The 22,155-nt window shown below is 50.4% G+C and overlaps 1 protein-coding gene across 10 annotated transcripts in view; it reads left to right on the forward strand.

The window, feature by feature from the left end:
- The window catches only part of HECTD1 (HECT domain E3 ubiquitin protein ligase 1), a 665,243-nt gene that overhangs the window by 475,745 nt on the left and 167,343 nt on the right, over positions 1-22,155 (forward strand). For all 10 annotated transcript variants that reach the window (XM_086936975.1, XM_086936976.1, XM_086936967.1 and 7 more), the window contains 2 exons: positions 1,567-1,723; positions 12,015-12,237. In XM_086936975.1, the coding sequence (XP_086793101.1) occupies positions 1,567-1,723; positions 12,015-12,237 (380 nt within the window). The remainder of the gene's footprint in view (positions 1-1,566; positions 1,724-12,014; positions 12,238-22,155) is intronic.

Genomic DNA, 22,155 nt, shown 5'->3' on the forward strand with positions numbered 1-22,155 from the left:
TCATTGATCAGTGCCTTCTAATCTACCGGAATACAGCATGCTGGAGGCCCTACTGAGGATGTGTGGCCTCAGCCACGGAGGGGTATCTAAGACCTATCACTCATTCATAAAGAAACACCTCAAATAGGTTTGTACCCCTGTAACAGAAATGGGGGGGTTGGACCCCCTACACGCCGTTAACTGGCGGGAAGCAAACCAGGCCACCCAAAGATTGCAATAGCCTACAGACTGCTGCTGATTCAGCTGTGCTACGTACAGATCACATACCTTACACCACACCACCTGTGGCACGGGTTAGGCTTTCTGAACCCAAAGTTTCTGGTGCCCCCATTTGGACGCAAATTTCTTTCATAGGACATGGCAATGCCCAGACATCGCCAGCTATTGGAGTTTAACAGCCAAACCCCTCAACTGAGTGCTTTGCAGACACATCAACCTGACCCCAGGTTGCAATTACCAGGGTTGCTGGATGACCTGGGGGGTGAGGGGAACCTACTGTGGTGGTGTTGGCGACCGTGCTGGCCAAGAGAGTGACTGCACGCTGATGAAGAGCCACCAGTCCACCCACAATGCTGGAATAGAAAGGCTAGAGAATGCCCTGAGATACATGCCAGTATTTGGGGCAGATGGTGGGAATTCTTTGGGTTAAAGATTATTGCTAGAACTGGCGGTTGACGGGCGAGATGGCAGCAGGGATTGGTTTGGGGTAGGTGGTACAAAGGGGAGGTTTCCTGCCTGATGAAGTTCTTGTGTATTGCTATGACAAAAACCAATACAAAGTTAGTTATAAAAAAAGAAACGCTCGCTTTATCACTGCTCTGGCCTCGAGGTAGATGGACAGGGTGCAGTGGGCAGAGGGAAAATAGAACCGCTTGGTGCAGGTGCAAAGTGGCCATGATGAAGACAAAGCAGACACCACATGCAAGGGACAACTGACCTGGAGACGGCAAATTGCTAAACTTTCCCATGCCAGTGAGTGAATTAAGAGGTTATTTTAATACAAACATTTTACCACATATTCTGTCCTTTTAAGTGACCTGCCCACCCTCCCCATATGCTGGGAAGATGATATGAAGGCCCAGATGATTTCATGTAAATGCTAAACCAATCTTTTCATGATTCCAGTGTAAAGGGAATGGCTTGGATGTGCTTGAGCTCATTCTACTCTCAAGCGACAGAAACCCCTATGAATAGATTCTCTTATAAGAATGTTTGAAGTTGTTATTTCAAACCAGGCACTAAATGACAGAGTAATGCACTTTATTCAAATCTGACATAACCTCAGTCTGTAATCATGAGTTACAAGGATAGTACATTTCCCTGTTCAACTGGTTAGCGCGTCAATGTTTGATGTGTGCAGTGGTTTAAGGGTCTTTGTGCTGATGCACAGAGGTTTGCAGTTGTTTGTATAAGACTATGTAAAGTACTTTGTGAAGGAGAATGTTCAGGCTTTATGCAGGAAGATGTGTAATGATTAATGGCCCTGCACTTTGCTTGTGGTGTTACAGTGATGTGTAAAGATCCTTGAATACATATATTTAAGTAACTTTTTATTTTAACTGCCAGGAGGAAGAGGAGTATGAGACAAAGGGTGGGCGTCGCAGAACTTGGGATGATGACTACGTACTGAAACGCCAGTTCTCTGCTTTGGTTCCCGCCTTTGACCCCAGACCTGGTCGGACTAATGTTCAGCAGACAACAGACCTTGAAATTCCCTCCCCAGGTAAGCATTCAAAACTGAACTCTCTCTCTCACATGGTTTTATCTGACGTTAATTTAATCATTTATTCCATGTTTTTACAATATATTTCAAAGGACTGGCGCTTCTCTTTTCTCAATCTGTTATTTTCCAAATTCCTGACCAGGAAATGCTTTGATGTAAATCAGTTTGCTATTTTGAGGGCCATTAGTTCCAGCATGGCTGTGAAAAGCTCTTACTTCCCTTCCCCATATCTTCTCTTCCCTTAAGGTTTTGAGCCAGTGAATGTAACAGCCCAGCAGAGTTGCTCCACATTAAACCACAAACATTTTAAATCTGATTTTAGACTCCTGGAACAATTGCTGCAAGTGAACCTCTATCATAGTCCAGGGTGGGTTAGGCTTGACTCCCTTGTTGAACCTGCACAGACCCTTATGACCTGGGTCTTAACATTCCCTTAAGTGCATCTGGCGTGTTAGTGTGCTGTATGACGTACGTTGTGGGGCGCTGGATGCAAGATAAAGAATGCCCATTGACGACCCTGTGAGTCTGCAAAAGATGGTTTCTCTGCAGGTTCTCTTCATCCTCCCTGGATTTGACAACCTGGATAGCCTTTATTCTGTCAAACATTCTAATACCGTAGGTCTCTTGGGCCGCAAGGATTTCCATCAAACCCTAGAAGTGGATGAGCCTGGCAGACGTGCTTTAAAGGCTTCAGTCGGTGATTAGCACATGTTAATGAATCTGTGCTTGGAATATACTGACCTGAAGTCTATAGTCCCAATTGAATAATATTTTTGATAAATATTCCAGTCTTGTTTGTGGTACTGCAACATGCATTGCACAGTGGGGCCTGAGCACTGTGTCTTAAAGCAGTGAAGCTGTGGTGGTGCCTGGAGCGTCTCAAGGATACGTTGACAGCGAACCACCTGTCTGCATCCCTCAATATCAGGGCGGACGAGCTCCACAGGCGTCATCTTGTAGTACCATGAGTGGCATCTAAATCCAGAGATGGGACAGGGTATATTCATACACTGGGGCATTCCCTCGCTAGATATTTTTGCCATCTTTGAAAGCACTCTTTGCTGCCTCTGGGGCACTGTATCATTTCCTCCTGAAGAGTCTCCGAAAAGCACAGGATTCCAGCCTCTGGTATACATGTCCGCCATTGCTGTTCATCCTGTGTGTCCTGAAAGACATCAGAAGACTTTACCTTTACAACAGCTGATGATTCTGGTGGCCCCCAAGTGGCCCAAGAGTGTCTGCACTCAAAAGCGCTGACCCTCAGCAGCTTCCTCTGGCTTCGGCTGGCTCTTCACAAGGATCTGTTTTCTCAACAAGAGGGCAGGGTGGTCCCAAATCTCCTCCTTTGACACCCCCATGTGTGGAGTTTGAGTGGAACCAGCTGAGAGGATCTGATCTTCTGTCGGAGGAGGTGTATGTTATTTTGGCTGCTTGCTGCCCTTCTACAAATCAATGTCCTAAGGCTATGTTCATTACCTGGTGCAAGTAAAAGCAGGTTGATCCTCAGCAAGCTGAGTGCCTCATGTTCTTTTTTTTTTTTTGTGTGTTGCCTTTGGCTCAACAATGCTCTGTCGAGGATGGCTCCTCCTCCGGAGCAGAGGAGCGTTGCCCGCCTGCTGAGAGTACAGCACGCAAACACAATAAATAAAATGGCATGTGAATGCCATTTTATTTATTTGCCACCGCATCGGCCCGCGTTGTCTACAGGGGCAGGGCTGATTCCTGCAAATGCAGGATGGCAGCACTGGTCTTTGGTGCGCATGTCGGACTGGCTGTCTACAGCCGTCCTGTCTGACGTGAGCACTGTAGACCCTACAATCCAAAGACTGTGAAACAGCATGGGGATTGCTGGCACAGGCCCCCAGCCTCAATATTAGCACGGGCGAGCCTGTTTCCATCAATCCTGGCGCTGCTTGCACAGCATGAAGCAGCTCCAGGATTGGTTGGAGATGTGTTCCACAAGCCGATAGGGAGTCCTTTCCTGTTGTGGAAAGTGAAGACGAGTGACACTTGTCATGCTCCTGACTTAATGGTGAGTCGAACACCTCTGCGCCTCTCTGTTAAAGGTTAATTGAGTGATACCAATCGCAGCTTTATGCAGTGGAATAGCACTTTTAGGACTCTATGTATTTTCTGTTATCTAAGACCAATTGTCTATTACAAACTACATAGTGGTCTTTGTGTCTTCCCCTTGCCCATGATTGGGTGGCTTTTTTTTGTCCTCATTTGCCTTGTTTCCACCCTTCGTCCTTCTATAGTTGCCAGCCTTGGGTTATCTAACTTCATTTGCTGTGATAAGGGTATTAAGGTCTAGGCTCCCTAAACAGCAGCTATGCCACCTTTTGGCGAGACCTCCTCCGTCTGTCCACCACAGACCCTTCCCCATGTCCTTCTACTCGCGCAGAAAATACTATGCACAGTAGAGGCAGAGGAAGGCTTAATCATTGGACCGATTCCTCCAAACAGAATGTTCCCCTACGCACAAAAGGAGTGCAAAATTCATATCTTCTTTTCCCCTGATCCGAAATGTCCAAATTAGTAATATAACTCATAGATTTCAGCCAATCCTCCCATATTGGATGTGTCGGAGATACCCACAATTTACATATCTCCCTACGCGCTAAAAGCATAGCATAAACATTTTTTTTGCAGAGTCTTAAGTAACAAAGCCTTGACATCCATAACTCAAAAAGTAACCAAAACTGCGCTTACCTTAATCTGCAGGTTTAAAGCACTAGCCAGACACTTACTTACTGCCGCCCAGAAGAGCTGTAACTTCGGGCAGTAGAGAAACATGTGTAAGTCATCGGCACTCTGACTGCTGCCCTTTGGACTTACACCATTCTTCCTGACCCAAATTTAGGGAGCCTTTGTGGAGTGGGTGGCTTTATTGTCTCAGTTTTCTGCTCCCTCAATGACTTTCCTTCCTTATTCTTGATTTTATCCCATTCCTGGAGTATAGCTATATGAGCATTTTAATTGGGTGATCTGTATCCTTCCACTGCTAGTGTATGGGAAATATTTTCTAAGTGCCTTTCAGCACTTCATGGGCGTGTACGCCTTTCTTCATTCTGTTCCCTGCCACAACGTTTTTATTTCCTTCATGCGTAGGCTGGGCAGCTTACTTCTTTCCAGGTGCGGGGCATACTTTATTTTAAAATGTACTGTTCCCAGATGTCCATTCCAGCCTTGGAACTGTAAATTAAAAAATAAAGTATTAAGATTGTTGCTGCTTAGGCATGCATAAGTGCAGCAGCCATCTTTAATGATTTGTGCTTTCAGGTAAGTATGTTTCAAATTGTGGACACTGCAATTCCTGAGTTCCTCAACGTTATCCTGTGGAAGGAAAATCAAGCTCTACAAACAGATACAATACAGCGACTCACAAGACCAATCTCTAGGAGTTAAGGTGAACGGTGAGCAAGGTCCAAGGCACCACCAGCAGCAGCACGAGGGCGGCTGGGTGCAAGGTGCAAATCCGCATTTGGAACCCAATGTGTTTTAGCGGGGATCAGTCACTGCAAAAAGAGGCTGCAGGCTCTAGGCCAGGAGGCCAGTCGGGCTGAACCACCAAGTGGGCTCAGATCCTGTGATACTCGGGGATAGGACACCTTTGTTTCTCTTCTTCAAGGCCCAGGAGTTGCGGTGCAGAGGTGTGTTTAGGCCTCTGTTTTTTCTTCTCGAGCAGTTGCGGTCGAGTGGGTTAGTGTACAGAGGTTGCATGCAGCGTCGGGGAGTCCAGGAGGGGTGAACCCGCAATGGGCTCTGGCGAGCTGGGGAAGCTTGTTGGCACAGTTGGCACACTTCAACTTGGGCCGGAGGTGACTGGTGCGGTGGTTGCTTCAGGTATTGGGTTTTGGCAGTTCCGGAGGCCTCTGAGTTTTTTGTTTGGTGTTACTTTTGAACAGGTCTGCTGTCCTCGAGTGGTCTTGGTCTTAATTGAAGGCAGGCAGTTCTCCCTAGTTTTGAAGGCACATCAGCTGCAGCACGAGAAGTCTTTGGTGGAGAGGAAACTGAGAAAGGCAGACAGCAGGTCAGCTGGGTCCGAACCAAGTCAGGATCTCGTCCGTCTTTTCTACTTTCGTGGCTCTTTGTGTCCTCAGGAGCTTCTTTTCTGGTGCTAGGGGCTCCCCTAAATACTGAATTTAATGGTGTTAGGGGACTGTAGGGTAGTAGCCAATGGGCTACTGACCCTTGTGGTAACTGCAACCCCTATATGACCACTTCCTGTGGTGAGTGGACATAACCCTGTCCCAGAGTTCCTAGGTGTGTGAAAGTGCCTGTTTTTGCATGGTTCACCCCCACTTTTTGCCTGGTACTGATGTGGTTTTGATTGTAGTGCACAGGTTCCCTTACAACCAGGTCCCCTGTGCCAATGCTTCTTCCCTAAAAGCTATTCCACGATTGTCCCTCAGGCCACCTTATAAGTCCCTAGTAAACTGTACCTGGGTGCCTAGGGCATTGGGACTGAAGAGGGTCCCCTAGGTACCCCTCAACCTAGGCCATGCAGACTGCCACTGCAGCATGCATGCCCGGGTGCAGGTAAAATGCATGTGTGCCATGTCAGCTAGCACTGCCTTAGATATAGGTAAGTCACCCCTTTAGCAGGCCTTACTAACCCTAATGCAGGGTGCACTATACCACAGGTGAGGCCACATCTGCAGGAGCATATATGCCCTACAATGTTAGGATCTATTCCTTAATGTTGTAAGTGACAGAGAAGCCATAGAGAGTACATGGGCTGGAAACTCAACAACTCGAGTTCCACAGCACCATGTTTACTTCACTACACATAGGACTGGTTGGTATTAAACTACTACTCTAAAGCCCTCACTGATGCTAGTGTAGGATGTATTGCAAAACTTACCCAGAGGGCACCTTATAGGTGCCCATTGAAAACCTACCAATCCTGGTGTGGTCACACTGGCTTTAGGCAGCCTGCCACCACCAGACATGTTTCTGGACTCCTGGGTCGAGAGCCTTTGCTCTCTGGGACCAGAAATGAAGCACATCCTGGGCGGAGGTGTCACGCCTCCACCCCCAGGATGGGCACAGTGCTCGAGAGGGGAAGCTTCAAAGGCTGCCGCCTTTGTAATGCGACCCCCAGCCTCTGCTGCTAGCAGCAGATGGCAGCCCCTGGCTTACACCCCCATTTTGGGCAGAAAAACCGTAGGGAAAACTTAGGAGAATAGGTGTTCCCACCTCTGAGGAGGGTGAGGTAAAGCACATCTTTAACCCCTTACATCTTGAGATGTGGAGGCCCCTCCAGTCAGGGCTAGGTTTGTGCCCCATCCCACAGGAGGGTGGGATAATTGAGGGTGTAGGCAACCCAGGTAAGGTGTCAATTAGCCTTACCCGCTCCTCCCCTTAAATGCCCCAAAAGTATGTATTTAGGTGGCTCCCCCAGACCTGAAAACTAGTTCCCTGCTGACCTGTGAGGGACAAAGAATCACTTGGCCCCAGCCCTACCGGCTTCAAAGACCCTGCAAATAGGATGACTCCGGTCCAGCAGCCAGCGACTTCCTGAACCTGAGAAAAACTGCCTGCCCTACGACAAAGCCCAAAGCCTTCCTAGGACAGCGGGTCCGTCCCCAAAAAACCTACACAAAGGACTCCAGTGCCCTCCGGATCCGCAAGTCCCACTCTGCACCAGACACCTCTGGCCCGTGTCCAGGTAGACCACCGACTTAGAACAGGTTCCCAAGCAATCCTGACCTCAAGTCAAGCGTTGGCCGACCCCCTCCTGGACTACACAACGTCTGCAGCCTGAATCCAGGGCTCCCCCTGACCGCGACTGGCTCAGGTAAGAAAAATCCGACATCGAAAGGCACCCCTGCACCTGAAGCCCCTGGGCCTTGGTGAGCTGAATCGATGGGGTCCCCACAACCCCCTACATCTCTACTTACCTCTGCTGCTCTCCCTTCTGCAACCTCCAGTGTGACGCCTGCAGCCTGTTTGTCCAAAGCTAGTTCTATATTGAAAAGCATTGGGTGCCCAATGCCGAATTTGCACCCTGCGCCGACCGCCCCAGTGCCACTGGTGGTGTATGTTTGGTGCTGCTTTGTGCCCCCTCCGCGTGCTTGGTATAACCCCCTATGCTGGGCCCCTGCAACCAATTTACCTACCTGTGGAGTGGCTTGAAGCACTCCCATTATCCATTGAAACACTTTTGGCAGAATCCCGATTTTGACCTCTGCACTCGGCCGCTCCTGTGCCGCTGGCGGTGCAGTTTTGCTACTCACCTGGCCCTTGCCCCTTACTGACCTTTGGTCCCAAAGACTGTAACTGTAAGTTGGATACTTGCCTGTATAACCACATTATTGTTTTTCTCCCTAGGATAACATTGAACTCATTGAAAACTGCAATAAGTGTCGACTTTTGAAAGTCCTAAGTATTTGTCCTGCAAAACGTACTTACCTTATTGCGAAGATCTTGGTCTTAAAATAACGTAAACAAAGCTTATTTTTATAAAAGTGGTGTGTATCTCCTTTTTGAGTTGTCTTCCCCTTAGTGGTCAGTGTTGTGCAATAAACGTCTTATACTCCTCTGTGTTAGACCTAAGGCTGCCCACCCACACTACCACTAATAGAGCAACTTGGGTTTCCATTGAGCTCTGTACACCTTTGGGGGAATCTCTGGGCCCGGTATAACCATGTAGTTGTGTACCATATACAGAGCCAGCTTCCCAGACTAGGTATGCCCTCGCAAAGATGGCTAGCTCTGAAAATCGTGTCCACCTCACAAAGAGCCTACGTTAGGGGTGGTACTAGCCTGGGGGTGGTATAACTCCCTGACTAGCTAATTTTCCCACACGTCCAGGTGCCAAGTGGGCTCTGGACAAGGGCAGGTGGCTACCTCTCCTGTGAGGGAAGCCAGATTTGCATTTCAAACGTGGCTGTTTCTTTGAAACTCACCAGCCCTGTGAGGCCAATCAGCAGGTCATCCTGTGGGAGGGGGTGTTACATCCTCTGCCCAGACAGGCTATTGTTCTGGGTCTCCTGAGAGGAGGTTGGAATAGTGTCTTGTGTGGCAGGCTGGCAGAATCCAATCAGCAGCCACACCAGAGGCTGGTAGTTTTTCAGGGGGAACCTCTAAGGTGCCATCTGAGTGCATGTATTGATAAATCAAACACTGGCGTCAGTTTGGGTCTATCAATTTGAGATGTTCGGTACCAAACATCTCTATTTGCTGTGAATCCATCATGTAGCTGGGGAACTCGTTTTCACCAGTGTCCAATACATGGTTTAAGATGGCTTCCCTGGTCACTTGCACTGGCAACAATAGGGCTGACCCGCACAGGGGCATGTCTGCTCATGCAGATATGCCCCCTCATATGATATTAAGCACCCTGCCCTAGGGCTGTCAGGGTGACTTATAAATATCATATGCACTGGTAGGGCACATGTCATACAGGGATGTGTGACATGTTGTATTTTAACTTTTGTCTGCACCAAGTCAAGCAGTCTGCAATTGCAGTTGGTCATGTGCTTGGTCAGAGGTCCCTTTTGGTGGCACAATTCGTGCTGTAACCCTTAGGGGCCCTCTTTAGTACCCCAGGCCCTAGGTACCAGGGTACCATTTACTAGGGACTTAGAGTGTGATAAGGATTGTGCCAGATTGGGGGAACACGTGTACAGTTTTGGGAAAGAGCTCTGGCACTGGGGACCTGGTTTTCAGAAACCAAGTGCAATTTCACACCATGTACCAGGCAAAAAGTGGGGACAACCATGTCAAAAAGGGGCACTTTCCTACACACTTGAAAAAATAATTCAGCTTCCACATGTGCTGCTGTGAGAAAGTGCCATCTTTCTTGCATTGGTATTCCCACACTTTTTTTCTGAACTGCTGATGTGCTTTGACTGAGTGTGCCCTGGGGTCCTGTCATCCAGGTACCCAGGGCCTGTGTTCCTTCCCTAAAACTATGCTGAACAAAAGACCTAATTGGCATCTCTGGCCACCTGTCAGCCCCTAGTAAATGGTACCCTAGGTACCCAGGGCATGGTGACCATAGAACACCCCTGAGGGCTGCAGAACCTATTGTGCCACCCCCAGGGGCCCTGTACCCTGGCATCCACACACTGCCTTTGCATGCTGAGTGCCTATGTACAGAACTAAAACAAGAGTCGACATGGCACAGCTCCCTGTGTGCCATGCCCACAGAACCCACTGCCCTGGCATACTTCAGTCCCCCCTCTAGCTGGGTGCCCTATGCCAGAGTTGAGGGCACAGGTGCATGAGCCCTGTGCCCCTACAGTACCCAGGGCAATTCCTGGGCACAGTAAGTGCAGTGATGCCATTTAAAAGTATATGTTTTTGGGAGGTCGGCATCACAAACTCCACAGCACCATGATGGCTTCACTGAAGACTGACAAGTTTGGTACCAAACTTCTCAGCACATTAAACCCGCACTGATGCCAGTGTGGGATTTAATGTAAAATGCACGAGAGGGCATCTCAGAGATGCCCCCCAAACCTACAATCCACGTCTGGGCTGAGTGGCTGCAGAGGCTGCCACCCTGCAGACATGTTGCTGGACCCCTGGGTGGAGAGCCTCCCGCTCTCCTTGGCCTGCAACAAAGCACATCCTGGGCGAGATGCTATGTCTCCTCCCCCAGGATGGACAGGGGGAAGCTTCAAAGCATGCCGCCTCGGAGAGCTTCTCCAGACCATTTGCTGTACCCAGCAACTGGCCCCCACCCGTTCTACCCTCACTCTGGCGGGAAGACTCACAGGAAAAACTACGTCAGGAAGGGCGGGTGTGCCAACCTTTGCCAACTCCACCCCTCAGGTGGAGGAGGCGAGGGGAAGCACGAACCCGGGCTCCGACCATCTTGCAGATGGGGAACCCTACCCAATCCCAGCTAGGCTCCTGCCCCCCTCCCACAGGAGAGGAGCAGGCTAGGGGGTGTACTCACCCCAGGACAGGGACCCATTGGTCCCTGCCCTTGCCCTACCTGAAACGCCCCTACATTTAGTGTTTAGGGGCTCCCCGAACCTTCCTTCCTCAGATCCCGATACCAAAAAGAAGAAAGAAGACCCGCCGTGCAGCTGTTAACAACAGGACAACAACTGACTTGGCCCCAGCCCTACCGGCCTGTTGATCCTGGAACCTGCCCCTGCCTAAACCCGGCGACCCCCGCGGACAGCAACCTTATGAAACCCAGAGGACCTGCCTGCCTTGACCCTCTTGAAGATTGGGACTCCCATCAGCAGAGGCTCTGCTGCAACAACCCATCTGGTGCCCACCAGGAAGCTCCGGACCAGCCCACTCCGCACCAGCCGAGCCTGGGCCGGGCCAACCCGAACCAAGACCACGAAGAGGTCCCCCCGGCGACTGGGACCCCGAAGTCCAGTGCCCAAAGACCCTCCTCAACTAACCAGCCGACGCCTGCAGACTGAGAACCAGGGCCACTCCAACCGCGACCAGCAGAGTTTAAGCTTTTCCGACACCTCTGCACCTGGCGCCCTACAGCCCCCTGTGCCTCCCTTTGGGGTACCTACCTGTGCTCCAAGATCCCAACTTACCTCTCGAAGTGCTGGTCGCCCCTGGAGAGTCTCCGCCCCCAAGCCTGCAGCCTTTTTTCCCTCTTCAAGATCCTCATTGGATAACATTGAGCGCCCGACGGCTCAAATGCACCCTGCACCTAGCCGCCAGAGTGCGGCTCGCTGGGACCCCTTTGTCCTATCCTACTCCCTACCCCCTCCCCCCCCCTCCGCCCCCTTGCCCTGAGCAAGTGACCAGGAGCCCAGCTCCCAGAGCCGCGTGGCCTGCTAGCCAGCAGCCACCAACCGAAGGCCCCCTTTCCCTCATAGGATATCATTGGGCCTACCTACCTACCTCTGCACCCGTTCGCCCCTGTGCCAAGCCATACAGCAGCCTTTCATCCCAGAACAGGCCCACCGGTTTCAACATAGTCTCCTAGAAGACTAGGAGCCATATACGCTTTTCCTCAGTGGATTGCTATACTGCCATACTGTTCCTTTAAGCTAGCACTTCTATTCACTCTGGGGCGGCAATCAGTCCTGCTCTAAACTGGATTCAAGAACCCCTTAAATATAGGTGCAAACAGACAGCAGGAAAATTGAGTTTGCTAAAGCTAGGTGCCAGTGCCCCCAGTTTTAACTGTACCCTGAATTCCTTAATGCTGCTGAGATGGCTTGGGAGAGCAAGGGAGTAGGGGGTTGAAGCTTTTGAAGGTGGTAGGCCAGCTACCTTCTCACACCCATAGTTATGTTCTACGATCATCTGCCTCATGGCTACTGATAATGGTTCTGCCTTTCTCCTTTTACAGGAACTCCTCACTCTGAGCTGCTGGAGGAAGTTGAGTGCTCCCCTCCACCACGGCTCGCACTCATCCTGAAGGTGACCGGCCTTGGTACGACAAGAGAAGTTGAGTTGCCACTAAGCAACTTCAGGTCCACAATCTTCTTCTATGTGCAGAAGTTATTGCAGGTGTCTGGCAATGGCACTGTAAAGCCAGACAAGCTACGGCGCATCTGGGAGCCCACCTACACGTAAGTCTGTGACCGGAATCAAGGTCATTGAATGGGTGGGGAGGAACCGTTTGATTTTAAGAGTAAAGGCTTATCACGCTGTTTAGAAAGCTCCTCGTGACTGGAATACAGGCTTCACTTATCTCAGACTGGAAGAAAGCTATTTATCAGCATAGGTGAAGGGGAGGTCTATCAAGCTGTAGGGAAATACCCTCACAGGTAGGATGTGTTGGGATCCAGGTTCCTTTTTAAAAACATAAAACTGGGTGACGGACATTTCAAGATGTAAGAAAATCTGAGTGATCCACAAATCCAAAGCCATAGTGGATGTTATTAAATCTGGGAAAGAGTTACCCAAAGTAATCCTGCCAGAGAAGATGGCCTGACAGCCTGTGTATCAAACCCGCAGCAGATACCAGCCCCCAGGCTGCCCTCCTATGTTGCCCCTAACTTATCCACACCTCCCCAAAAGGCACGCAGAGGAATCAACACTAATCTTTTGGTTGCTGATACCAGTGTAGATCTGGTAACAGTAAGTAAACTACAGGTAGATCTGAACTAAACCTAGCAGATACCAGAGGTCTCTGTATGTTGACATAAAACATCCAGTATGTATGTAGTCTGGGACGATGGAGAGCAAAAACTCTTTAATAGACCCCATCAGCCCCCACTCTGGGGATAGAAAGCAAACAATCAACGGTAGCAGATATCAACAGACCCATGTATGGGCTTCCCCGAGCTATGCAGACGGGGGCTATAAAGTAAAAGTAATATAACAGATCCCATCAGTCCCCAATCTAAAGGTATACATCAAACATACCTCAGCAGTCACCTGTATAGGGAGTTGAGAAAATACATTTAGCAGATACCTGCTGGCCCCAATAAGGAGATACCAAAAAAACAAGCCTAAACCGATATTATCCGGCCCCTTTATGGGGACATAAAACCAGATAGATTTGCAACATGAAATCTATTCATGTTTGCACAATTTTGCCTTCTAGTGGTTGGGACAGAAGTGTTTGTTGTAAAACTTAGGTAGGGACTGTGACTGCTGTGTCCTGCTCAAGGAGAAGCTGTCACCAGAGCCCAAAAAATGGATGGAATGCGGATCAAATCAAACATTCACCCCCATTTGAGATCTGGGTTAAATCCATCCTTCTTTTGCTCACCATGTCCTCCCTTGACAAGAAACCAATATTTTGGGGTTCACCCCTCATCAGTCAGGCTAGCTTGAATCCAGTGGCACAGTGAGCAGGGTCAAGACTGATTTGCATATAGATGGGTCTAAACTGGTATGGCATGATGTGTAAAAATAAAAGATAGTATAAACAGATCTCTGTACTGGGGCTGAATGTTTGACATTGTTTCAGCATTCCTTCCATCAATTGTGCATTAGTCTCCAGAGCCAGGAGACTCCAAGGGTCAGCTGGTTGGCCTTCTATTCGCAGGACAGGGACACAACAGCTGAAGAATCCTGCTGGGGTAAGTTGATAGCACAAAGACTTCAAGCCACTACAATGGCCGACGCGCAGTACGAATCGGAGAGTTGATGCGACTCTCCGAAGACGAGTTATCTACCCAGTAAGGATTTGCCTGTGACCGCAACACTGTTCGACTGGAGGTCTAGTGACGACTAAACTTCAGCCAGGCCAGAGAGGATAGCAGCTAGCACCTTCTGAGCATAGTACATCAGGGTAAAGCTATGTTTTAAAAGCTAGCAACTTCAAAATCAGTGACTCCTGGCACAGAGAAGAAATGTGGAGCATCCACTCATGACCCTATATATCCAGGGGCATGTTGAGGCAGACTCACTGATGAGCACTGCGAGGAAAAGAACCAGGTCAGCAGCACCCATGGGGCCGATGCCAGACAAGGATATCAAAATGTGGAGACAGCGGGCAAGAAATAGAAAAAGAGGCTGCTACAAAATGGTGAATAGTCAGGTCTGTCGCCCTGTAATTAGACACATGTACCAAAACTAAGAGGACCTTATGTCACTCCTCCCAGAAGAGGGCTAAGTGTTGGGTTGAAGAAGATGAAAACAGTGTCAACTCCTGCCTTAAGTCCAATGTATCAGCTGATCCAGCGAGCACGAAGCTCACAATGGGCTCAGTCTTGAGGAGGCAAGCGCAGCTGTGCATCTCCGTGTTCAAACCAGAGGACCAGTCTAATATCATTGATGTGCCTCTTGCGTGAAACCAACTCTTTAGCCCAGGGGTGGAGTCCGATTCGAGAGGGAGGCGCTCAAAGTGTACAGGCCTTCCTTTTAAAAGTGAATCCCTCTGATGAGGGGAAACAGGCTTATAAAACTTAACTTATAATTACTGTAACTCAAGAGCTCTTCGCTCTAATTCTAGACTTCTATTGGCCATCCCTAGATTTAAAAAGTCCCGTTCTGGAGGCAAAACATTCGAGCTAGGAGCCGCCCAACGATGGAATAAGCTGCCTCTGGGTTTGCGCTCGATCAAACCTGAACCTGAATTCCGTCGGGCTTTGAAAACTCTTATGCCTATAACCCTCTGCCTGAAGGGACTAGCTGTTAATCATTCAGCGCCGGGACACCCCGTTGGGGTAGCTGCGTGCCTTACAAAAGACACAATAATAATAATAATAATAAAACACAAACGCAAAGACAAACTGGAGGCAACCAGTTTATACTATCTGCTTAGTGGCAGCAGCAGCCCCCGTGTTTGCTTCGAAGCAGAGCTGAACATTCCGCAAACTTCTCTGGCGAAACAATCTCAACCCTGTGAACTGTACCAAGCGCGTATCCCACACAATTTGTTCTGGCTCACTCTGCACGGTGAAGAGCGAAAACAGGTAAAGAGCAAGTTCGAGGCATGTGGGCTGCTGAATTCATATCTGTGCATAGATCGCCGCCTAGTGTTGGGTCCGGATAATCGCACATTGTTGTCCTGGAAGAGTCTTCGAAGTATCACGAGATAGGTGGCTCCTCCCCTGGACTACAGTGCGCATGGGCATCGACTCCATCCTCAGATTGTTTTTTTCCGCCATTGGGTTAGGATGTCTTTACTTCCCTCTTGTCGGAATCAATAGAAAACTTTCTTGAGACCAAAAGGTCTTTAGTCTATACGTCGGTATTGTCGTGCGTTCGGCATTACTTCTTCTAGCTCGGTTCCGAGCCGGATTCTCTACTCCCGCGTGCTCTCGGCGCGGAAGGCCCAGTCGACGCTCCAGACAACCGTCCATCATGGACCGAAGTCCATTCAAGAGATGTCCGGTCTGTAACTCAAAGTACCCCCACATCGACGTCCACCCGGTGTGCAACAAGTGTCTGTCACCGGACCACGATGAGGGCAAGTGTATGGCTTGTTCGCGCTTCAGGTCCAAGAAGACGCTTAAGCTTCGACGAGCTGCGCGCCAGGTGGCCCAGCAATCTGCTCCGGCGCCTGTGGACATCTTCGATGCAGGAGAGGTCGAGGACGAATCTATCCAGGACATTTCTGAATCAAACCCCGCGTCGGACGTCGAAGATGACTACGACGCAGATGCTGAGATGTTTGAGGGCGAAGAAGTCGTCGAAGAGGTAGGGGACGACGACGGGGCCCTCGGGGCCATGGAGGATAGCTCGGATGAGGAGCCTCCTCGAACTGACTCTAGGGCCGTGCCGAGTTATAAGGCCCAGGTCGAGGGATCGCCTTCAGGCCTTACCCAAGATCTCGCTATGGGTTCCACGGCTCCGCCTTCGGGCTCGGCCACGGACATTGTTGCCGAGCCACTCCCTGGCAAAACGAAACCAAAAGTGAAACCTACGGTCTCGACGCCAGATACTGCGCAGGTGCCAGCCTCGAAACCGAAAGTGCGCATCGCTCTGGTCGGCTCCAAGGCCTCGGAGGCTTCGGCACCGAAGAAGCCGAAGGTGGCTGTCGAGCCGAAGGCGCAAGTCAAGGGCGTCGAGGCGAAGTCTGCCGCGCCGAAGACTAAAGTGAAGGTGGTCGAGACGGGCGCGTCGGCACCGAAGACGATCGACACCGGCAAATGCCTCGGCGACCCGAAAAAGACTGTCGGCGAGCCGGAGAAGACTCTCGGTGACCCACAGAGGCGTCTCGACGACCCAAAGGTCCTCACTACCCCCCGTCCACAGGACAAGGCCAAGGGCGCTGCGCCCCGAGGGTCGACTCCAAAAGCGACCTCTAAGGATTCCATCGAACCGGCGCGCCCATCCGCCGCGTTCACCAAGAAGGTGACGACTCCCTGCAGCGTATCCGTGAGGGCACCGCGTCGGCCGATCCGAAGGATCCTCTGCCTGCGAAACCTGTGGAGAAACCACTTAAGGCGTCCACACCAATCCACTTCACGTTGCCGCCTAAGACGGCGCCGAAGGCTTTCGCTCCTAAGGCAGTGGCCGGCGTGCCCAAAAAGGTCTCCTCGGCGCCGAAGGCGTCATCGATGGTCCACGGCCCGCGACCTCGACAACCTTCGGGGGACGAGCGTCAGGAACACTTCGACGCCGAAACGGGCAGGCTTTCCCTCCTGAAGCGGAAAATCACCCCAGAACCACACCTGGAGTCTTACAAGATCCCTCTCAAGAAAAAGGACTCTGCTTGCTCTCCCGTCTTGGTGGAACCCCTTTTCCCACAGACTCATGATGTGTCGCCCACTTACTCAGATGTGGACGCTGGTGAGGGAGATGATGAGGATGAATACAGTTATCCAGTCTATACAGACCCTGAGGATACCAATGAACCCTGGGCAGCTGGTGGTGACCCTGGGGATCCTCAATCAGGACAAGACCCTCAACTTTTTTCTGCTAAAACGTCCCCTACAGAAGACTCTACAGCCTTCAATGCCCTCATTGAGCTTGCAGCTAATAATCACAACGTCCAGCTACATGCTGACCCCGTGGATGTAGATTTCCTCTTTGACACCTTTTCAGTCTCAGAAAAGACTGTTAAAACTCTGCCTATGCTGAAAGGTGTTTTAAAGCATGCTGCTGAGATCTTTAAAGAACCTACCAGGGCAAGGGTGATCAACCCTAGGATTGACAAGAAATACAAGTCGGCGCCTACTGATCCTACCTACATCAAAGGACACTTGCCCCTGGACTCCCTTGTCGTCTCAAATGCCCGGATGAGGGCTAATTCTCAGACTACGGGTGATGCTCCTCCCCCAGACAAAGAATCCAAGGTCTTTGAGGCTTCGGGGAAGAGGGTAGCAGCACAGGCAGCCAAAATGTGGCGCATTTCTAACACGCAGGCGCTTCTGGCGCGCTATGACAGGGAACACTACGATACACTGGAGACCCTGTTGCAACACCTGCCTGATCAATACAAGGAAGGGGCTGGGATACTGATTCAGGAAGGGAAGCTAATCTCGAACGCTTCAATTAAGTGCGCTCTGGACGCAGCTGATACCGCTGCCAGAGCTATAAACACTAGTGTTATGCTTCGGCGACATGCCTGGCTAAGAATCTCTGGATTCAAGCCAGAAATCCAAACCACCATCCTGAACCAAACGGTTAACCCAGATCACCAGTTTGGCCCAGAGGTTGACACCACCCTAGAAAAGATAAAAAAGGACACTGAGACTGCAAAATCCATGGGTGCCTTAAAGTCCCAGCAGTTTCGGGGTGGGTCTTTTCGTCGCTCCGGCACTAGAGGCGTTTCCAGGGGCCAGCTCTCCCAGTCCACGCAATACTACAAGGGCAACACTCAGACCACTCACACCAACAAAAGTCGAGGTGGATATCGTGGCAACAGCGCCAAGGGCAGAGGACGTGGTAACAACAGCTCCAGATCCTCTGCCAGCAGCAAACAGTGACGCCTTGTCACTGCCCCCCGACCACACAACACCGGTCGGGGGGAGACTCCAGCAGTTCCTGCCGGTCTGGAAGTCCATCACCACAGACAGGTGGGTCAGAACACTTATCCAATACGGTTATTGTCTGGAGTTAACATCCACTCGACCCAACATGCCCCCAAGACACCGTCCTATGTCGGACGAGCACTTGCACTTATTGCAGCAAGAGGTCACAGTCATGCTGCAAAAAGGAGCGATAGAGCTCGTGCCACTGCAGGAAAGAGGCACAGGGGTATACTCCCTGTACTTCTTTATACCAAAAAAGGACAGGTCCCTCAGGCCCATCCTGGACCTCAGGCCCCTCAACTACTACATCCTGTCGGAGCACTTCCATATGCTGACCCTGCAGCAAGCGCTCCCGTTGCTCAGGCAGGGGGATTTTCTCGCAACTTTAGACCTAAAGGATGCATACTTTCACATTCCACTGCATCCCTCACACAGGAAATACCTCCGTTTCACCATACAAAACCAGCACAACCAGTTCAAGGTTTTGCCTTTCGGTGTCACCACGGCACCCAGGGTGTTCACGAAGTGCCTGGCGACAGTGACGGTGCATCTCTGGAGACGGAACATCCACGTCTACCCTTATCTGGACGACTGGCTCATCCAAGCGAAGTCAGCCCAGCAGTGTGCCGCCCACATGTCCCACACCATTCACCTCCTGCACGATCTGGGATTCTCACTGAATTACCCAAAATCCTACCTCCAGCCCGCCCACGTACAGCAGTATCTGGGTGCGACCATAAACACTCTGGCGGCCACAGCACAGCCAAATTCAGTGAGGGTCAGCAGCATTCAGTCGCTGATACAGAAATTCAGACCTCAACACTCGCTTCCAGCAAGAGTGTTCATGCAGTTGATAGGCATGATGGCCTCCTGCATTTCCATAGTCCCGCACGCGAGGCTACATATGCGTCTGCTTGAGGAGTGCTTAGCACGTCAGTGGACTCAGGCTAACGGGCAGTTGAAAGACCTAGTGTTGGTGAGCGGTCGGGCATACAACTCTGCATTGGTGGAATCCACAAAACCTTTGCAAAGGCCGACCGTTCCAACACAACGGACGCCTCTCTCCAGGGATGGGGAGCTCATGTACTCCATTACACGGTGCAGGGACTATGGACGCAACAGCAACGGAAGATGCACATCAATGTTCTCGAACTGATGGCGATCTTCATGGCACTCAAAGCCTTCAAAGTACATCTGTGCAACAAGGTTGTGTTGATCCGGACGGACAACATGACAGCCATGTACTACATTCAAAAGCAGGGAGGAACACACTCTCCGCAACTGTCTCATCTGGCTCAGAGCATGTGGAAGTGGGCCATTCAGAGTAACCTCTTCTTCATGGCAGAACACCTCCCGGGCAAGGACAATCAGATGGCGGACCTGCTCAGCAGGCACAGCCACCAAATGCACGAGTGGGAGATACATCCATCAGTACTCCAACCGTACTTCCAAAGGTGGGGTTATCCAGAGATAGACCTGTTCGCCACAAGGGAGAACGCAAAATGCCAAAGCTTTGCCGCCAGGTTCCCGCACCCACAGTCGCAGGGCAATGCGATATGGATGAACTGGTCAGGCAAATTTGCGTACGCTTTTCCCCCAGCACCTCTGATACCGCTGGTGGCACGCAAGCTCAGGCAGCACTCGATGACTCTCATCCTGGTTGCTCCAACGTGGGCTCGCCAACCGTGGTACACTACGTTTCTAGAACTGTCCGTGGTACCGCATCAGAGGCTACGACTCACACCCAGCCTTCTGACGCAGAGCCATGGCGACATTCAGCATCCAGATCCGCAACAGCTCAACCTGGCGATCTGGCTCCTGAAGTCTTAGAGTTTGGCTACCTCCACTTACCTTCTGACTGTATGGACATCATTCGGAAGGCAAGGAAGCCCACCACCAGAGCATGCTATGCAGCGAAATGGAAGCGGTTTGTCATTTATTGTGCAGACCACAACATTAACCCGCTAGATGCTTCTATTCAGGATAACATCTGTTACCTTTTCCATCTGTACAAATGTAATCTGGTCTATGCTTCCATTCGCATACATCTATCTGCGATGGCCGCTTATCTCCAGAATAGGCAGCACCTCTCACTCTTCAGGATGCCTGCCATTAAGGCCTTTCTGGAAGGACTCAAACGAGTCATTCCTCCGCGGACTCCACCAGCTCCGGAGTGGAACCTCAATGTGGTCCTCACCCGGCTGATGGGTCCTCCCTTTGAGCCACTGCATTCCTGCGAGATTCAGTTCTTGAAGTGGAAAGTGGCTTTCCTTATAGCGATTACATTGCTACGGCAAGTTAGTGAACTGCAAGCCCTCACTATCCAAGAGCCACTTATTCAAATTCATTCTAACAGGGTGGTGCTTCGCACTAACCCTAATTCCTTCCTAAGGTTGTTTCTCAATTCCATATCAACCAGACTATTGAATTGCCTGTTTTCTTCCAAAATCCTCAGTCATTGGCGGAGAGAATGCTCCACACCCTTGACGTTATAAGGGCCCTGATGTATTACATCGATAGGACCAAGGATTTTAGGAAGACTAAACAACTTTTTGTCACCTTTGCACCACACCACAAAGGTAACCCTATTTCCAAGGCTGGTATTGCTAGGTGGATCGTTAAATGTATCCAGATCTGCTATCTGAAAGCCAAACGTACCCTCACCATTCCACCAAGGGCCCACTCCACTAGAAAGTTGGGGGCCTCTATGGCATTCCTTGGAAACATTCCTTTGGAAGACATATGTAGAGCAGCCACATAGTCTACCACACACACATTTACAAAGCATTATTGTGTTGATGTGCACTCCAAACAGCAGGCAGCTGTAGGGCAGGCTGTTCTCAAAACACTTTTCCAAACTGCTGCAGCTGGCACGGGCGGCCGCCGTTAATGGAGGGACTGCAACGTATTCTATGCACAGATATGAATTCAGCAGCCCACATGCCTCGAACCGAATATGCTACTTACCAGTATGCATCTGTTCTTGGCATGTAGGGCTGCTGACATTCATATCGCCCGCCCTCCTCCCCGGCGCCCTTAGCAGCTGCAGAATTCACACATACTTCTAGCATGGCCATCATTCACTTAGTTACACTCAATCTTGGCCACAATGGCTAAAAACAATCTGAGGATGGAGTCGATGCCCATGCGCACTGTAGTCCAGGGGAGGAGCCACCTATCTCGTGATACTTCGAAGACTCTTCCAGGACAACAATGTGCAATCATCCGGACCCAACACTAGGCGGCGATCTATGCACAGATATGAATGTCAGCAGCCCTACATGCCAAGAACAGATGCATTCTGGTAAGTAGCATATTCGAAACATCCCCTCCCCACTCTGTAACTGCGTGAGAGCACAGAAAATGGAGTCAGTTATACAAAATGGAGTCGATGGTCAATATAGCTTTCTCATAGTATCACACACTGGTTCGAGGCATGTGGGCTGCTGAATTCATATTTGTGCATAGATCTCCGCCTAGTGTTGGGTCCGGATGATTGCACATTGTTGTCCTGGAAGAATCTTCGAAGTATCACGAGATAGGTGGCTCCTTCGGACTACAGTGCGCATGGGCATCCTCTCCATCCTCAGATTGTTTTTTTCCGCCATTGGGTTCGGATGTACTTTCCAAAACTCCAAGTTCGGAATTAACTAACACTTCTCTAAAGGCCAAAAGGCCTTCGGATCCGTCGGTGTTGTTCAGCGCTCGGTACCGATATACTTTCTAAACACCTATTGCACTTCGGTCGTTGAATCGGGCTGTGAGGCCTTCTCGACACCACGTGGACCGACCGGCGATGGAACGAAGTCCATTCAAATACTGCCTGCAGTGCAACTCGAAGTTCCCGCACACAGATAAGCATTTCGTGTGCCTGTGCCCCGTTCCGGTCGAAAAAGACTCTCCGGAATCGACGGGCGGCGAGGCAAGAAATGCAGAGGTCGGCGCCAGAGCCCGATAATATCTTCGACGATGAGGAAGAACTAGCTAGCGCCGAAGACTCGGATCAAGACAAAGACCAATACTCGGAGCACAACTCCGATGATTACCTCAAAGAGGAGGACCAAATAGTCGATCTCGAGGAATACGATCAAGACATCGTAGCTGTTAAAGACG

The sequence above is a fragment of the Lissotriton vulgaris genome, chromosome 9 (genome assembly GCF_964263255.1).
Source record: "Lissotriton vulgaris chromosome 9, aLisVul1.2, whole genome shotgun sequence".
NCBI classification, from domain to species: Eukaryota; Metazoa; Chordata; class Amphibia; order Caudata; family Salamandridae; genus Lissotriton; species Lissotriton vulgaris.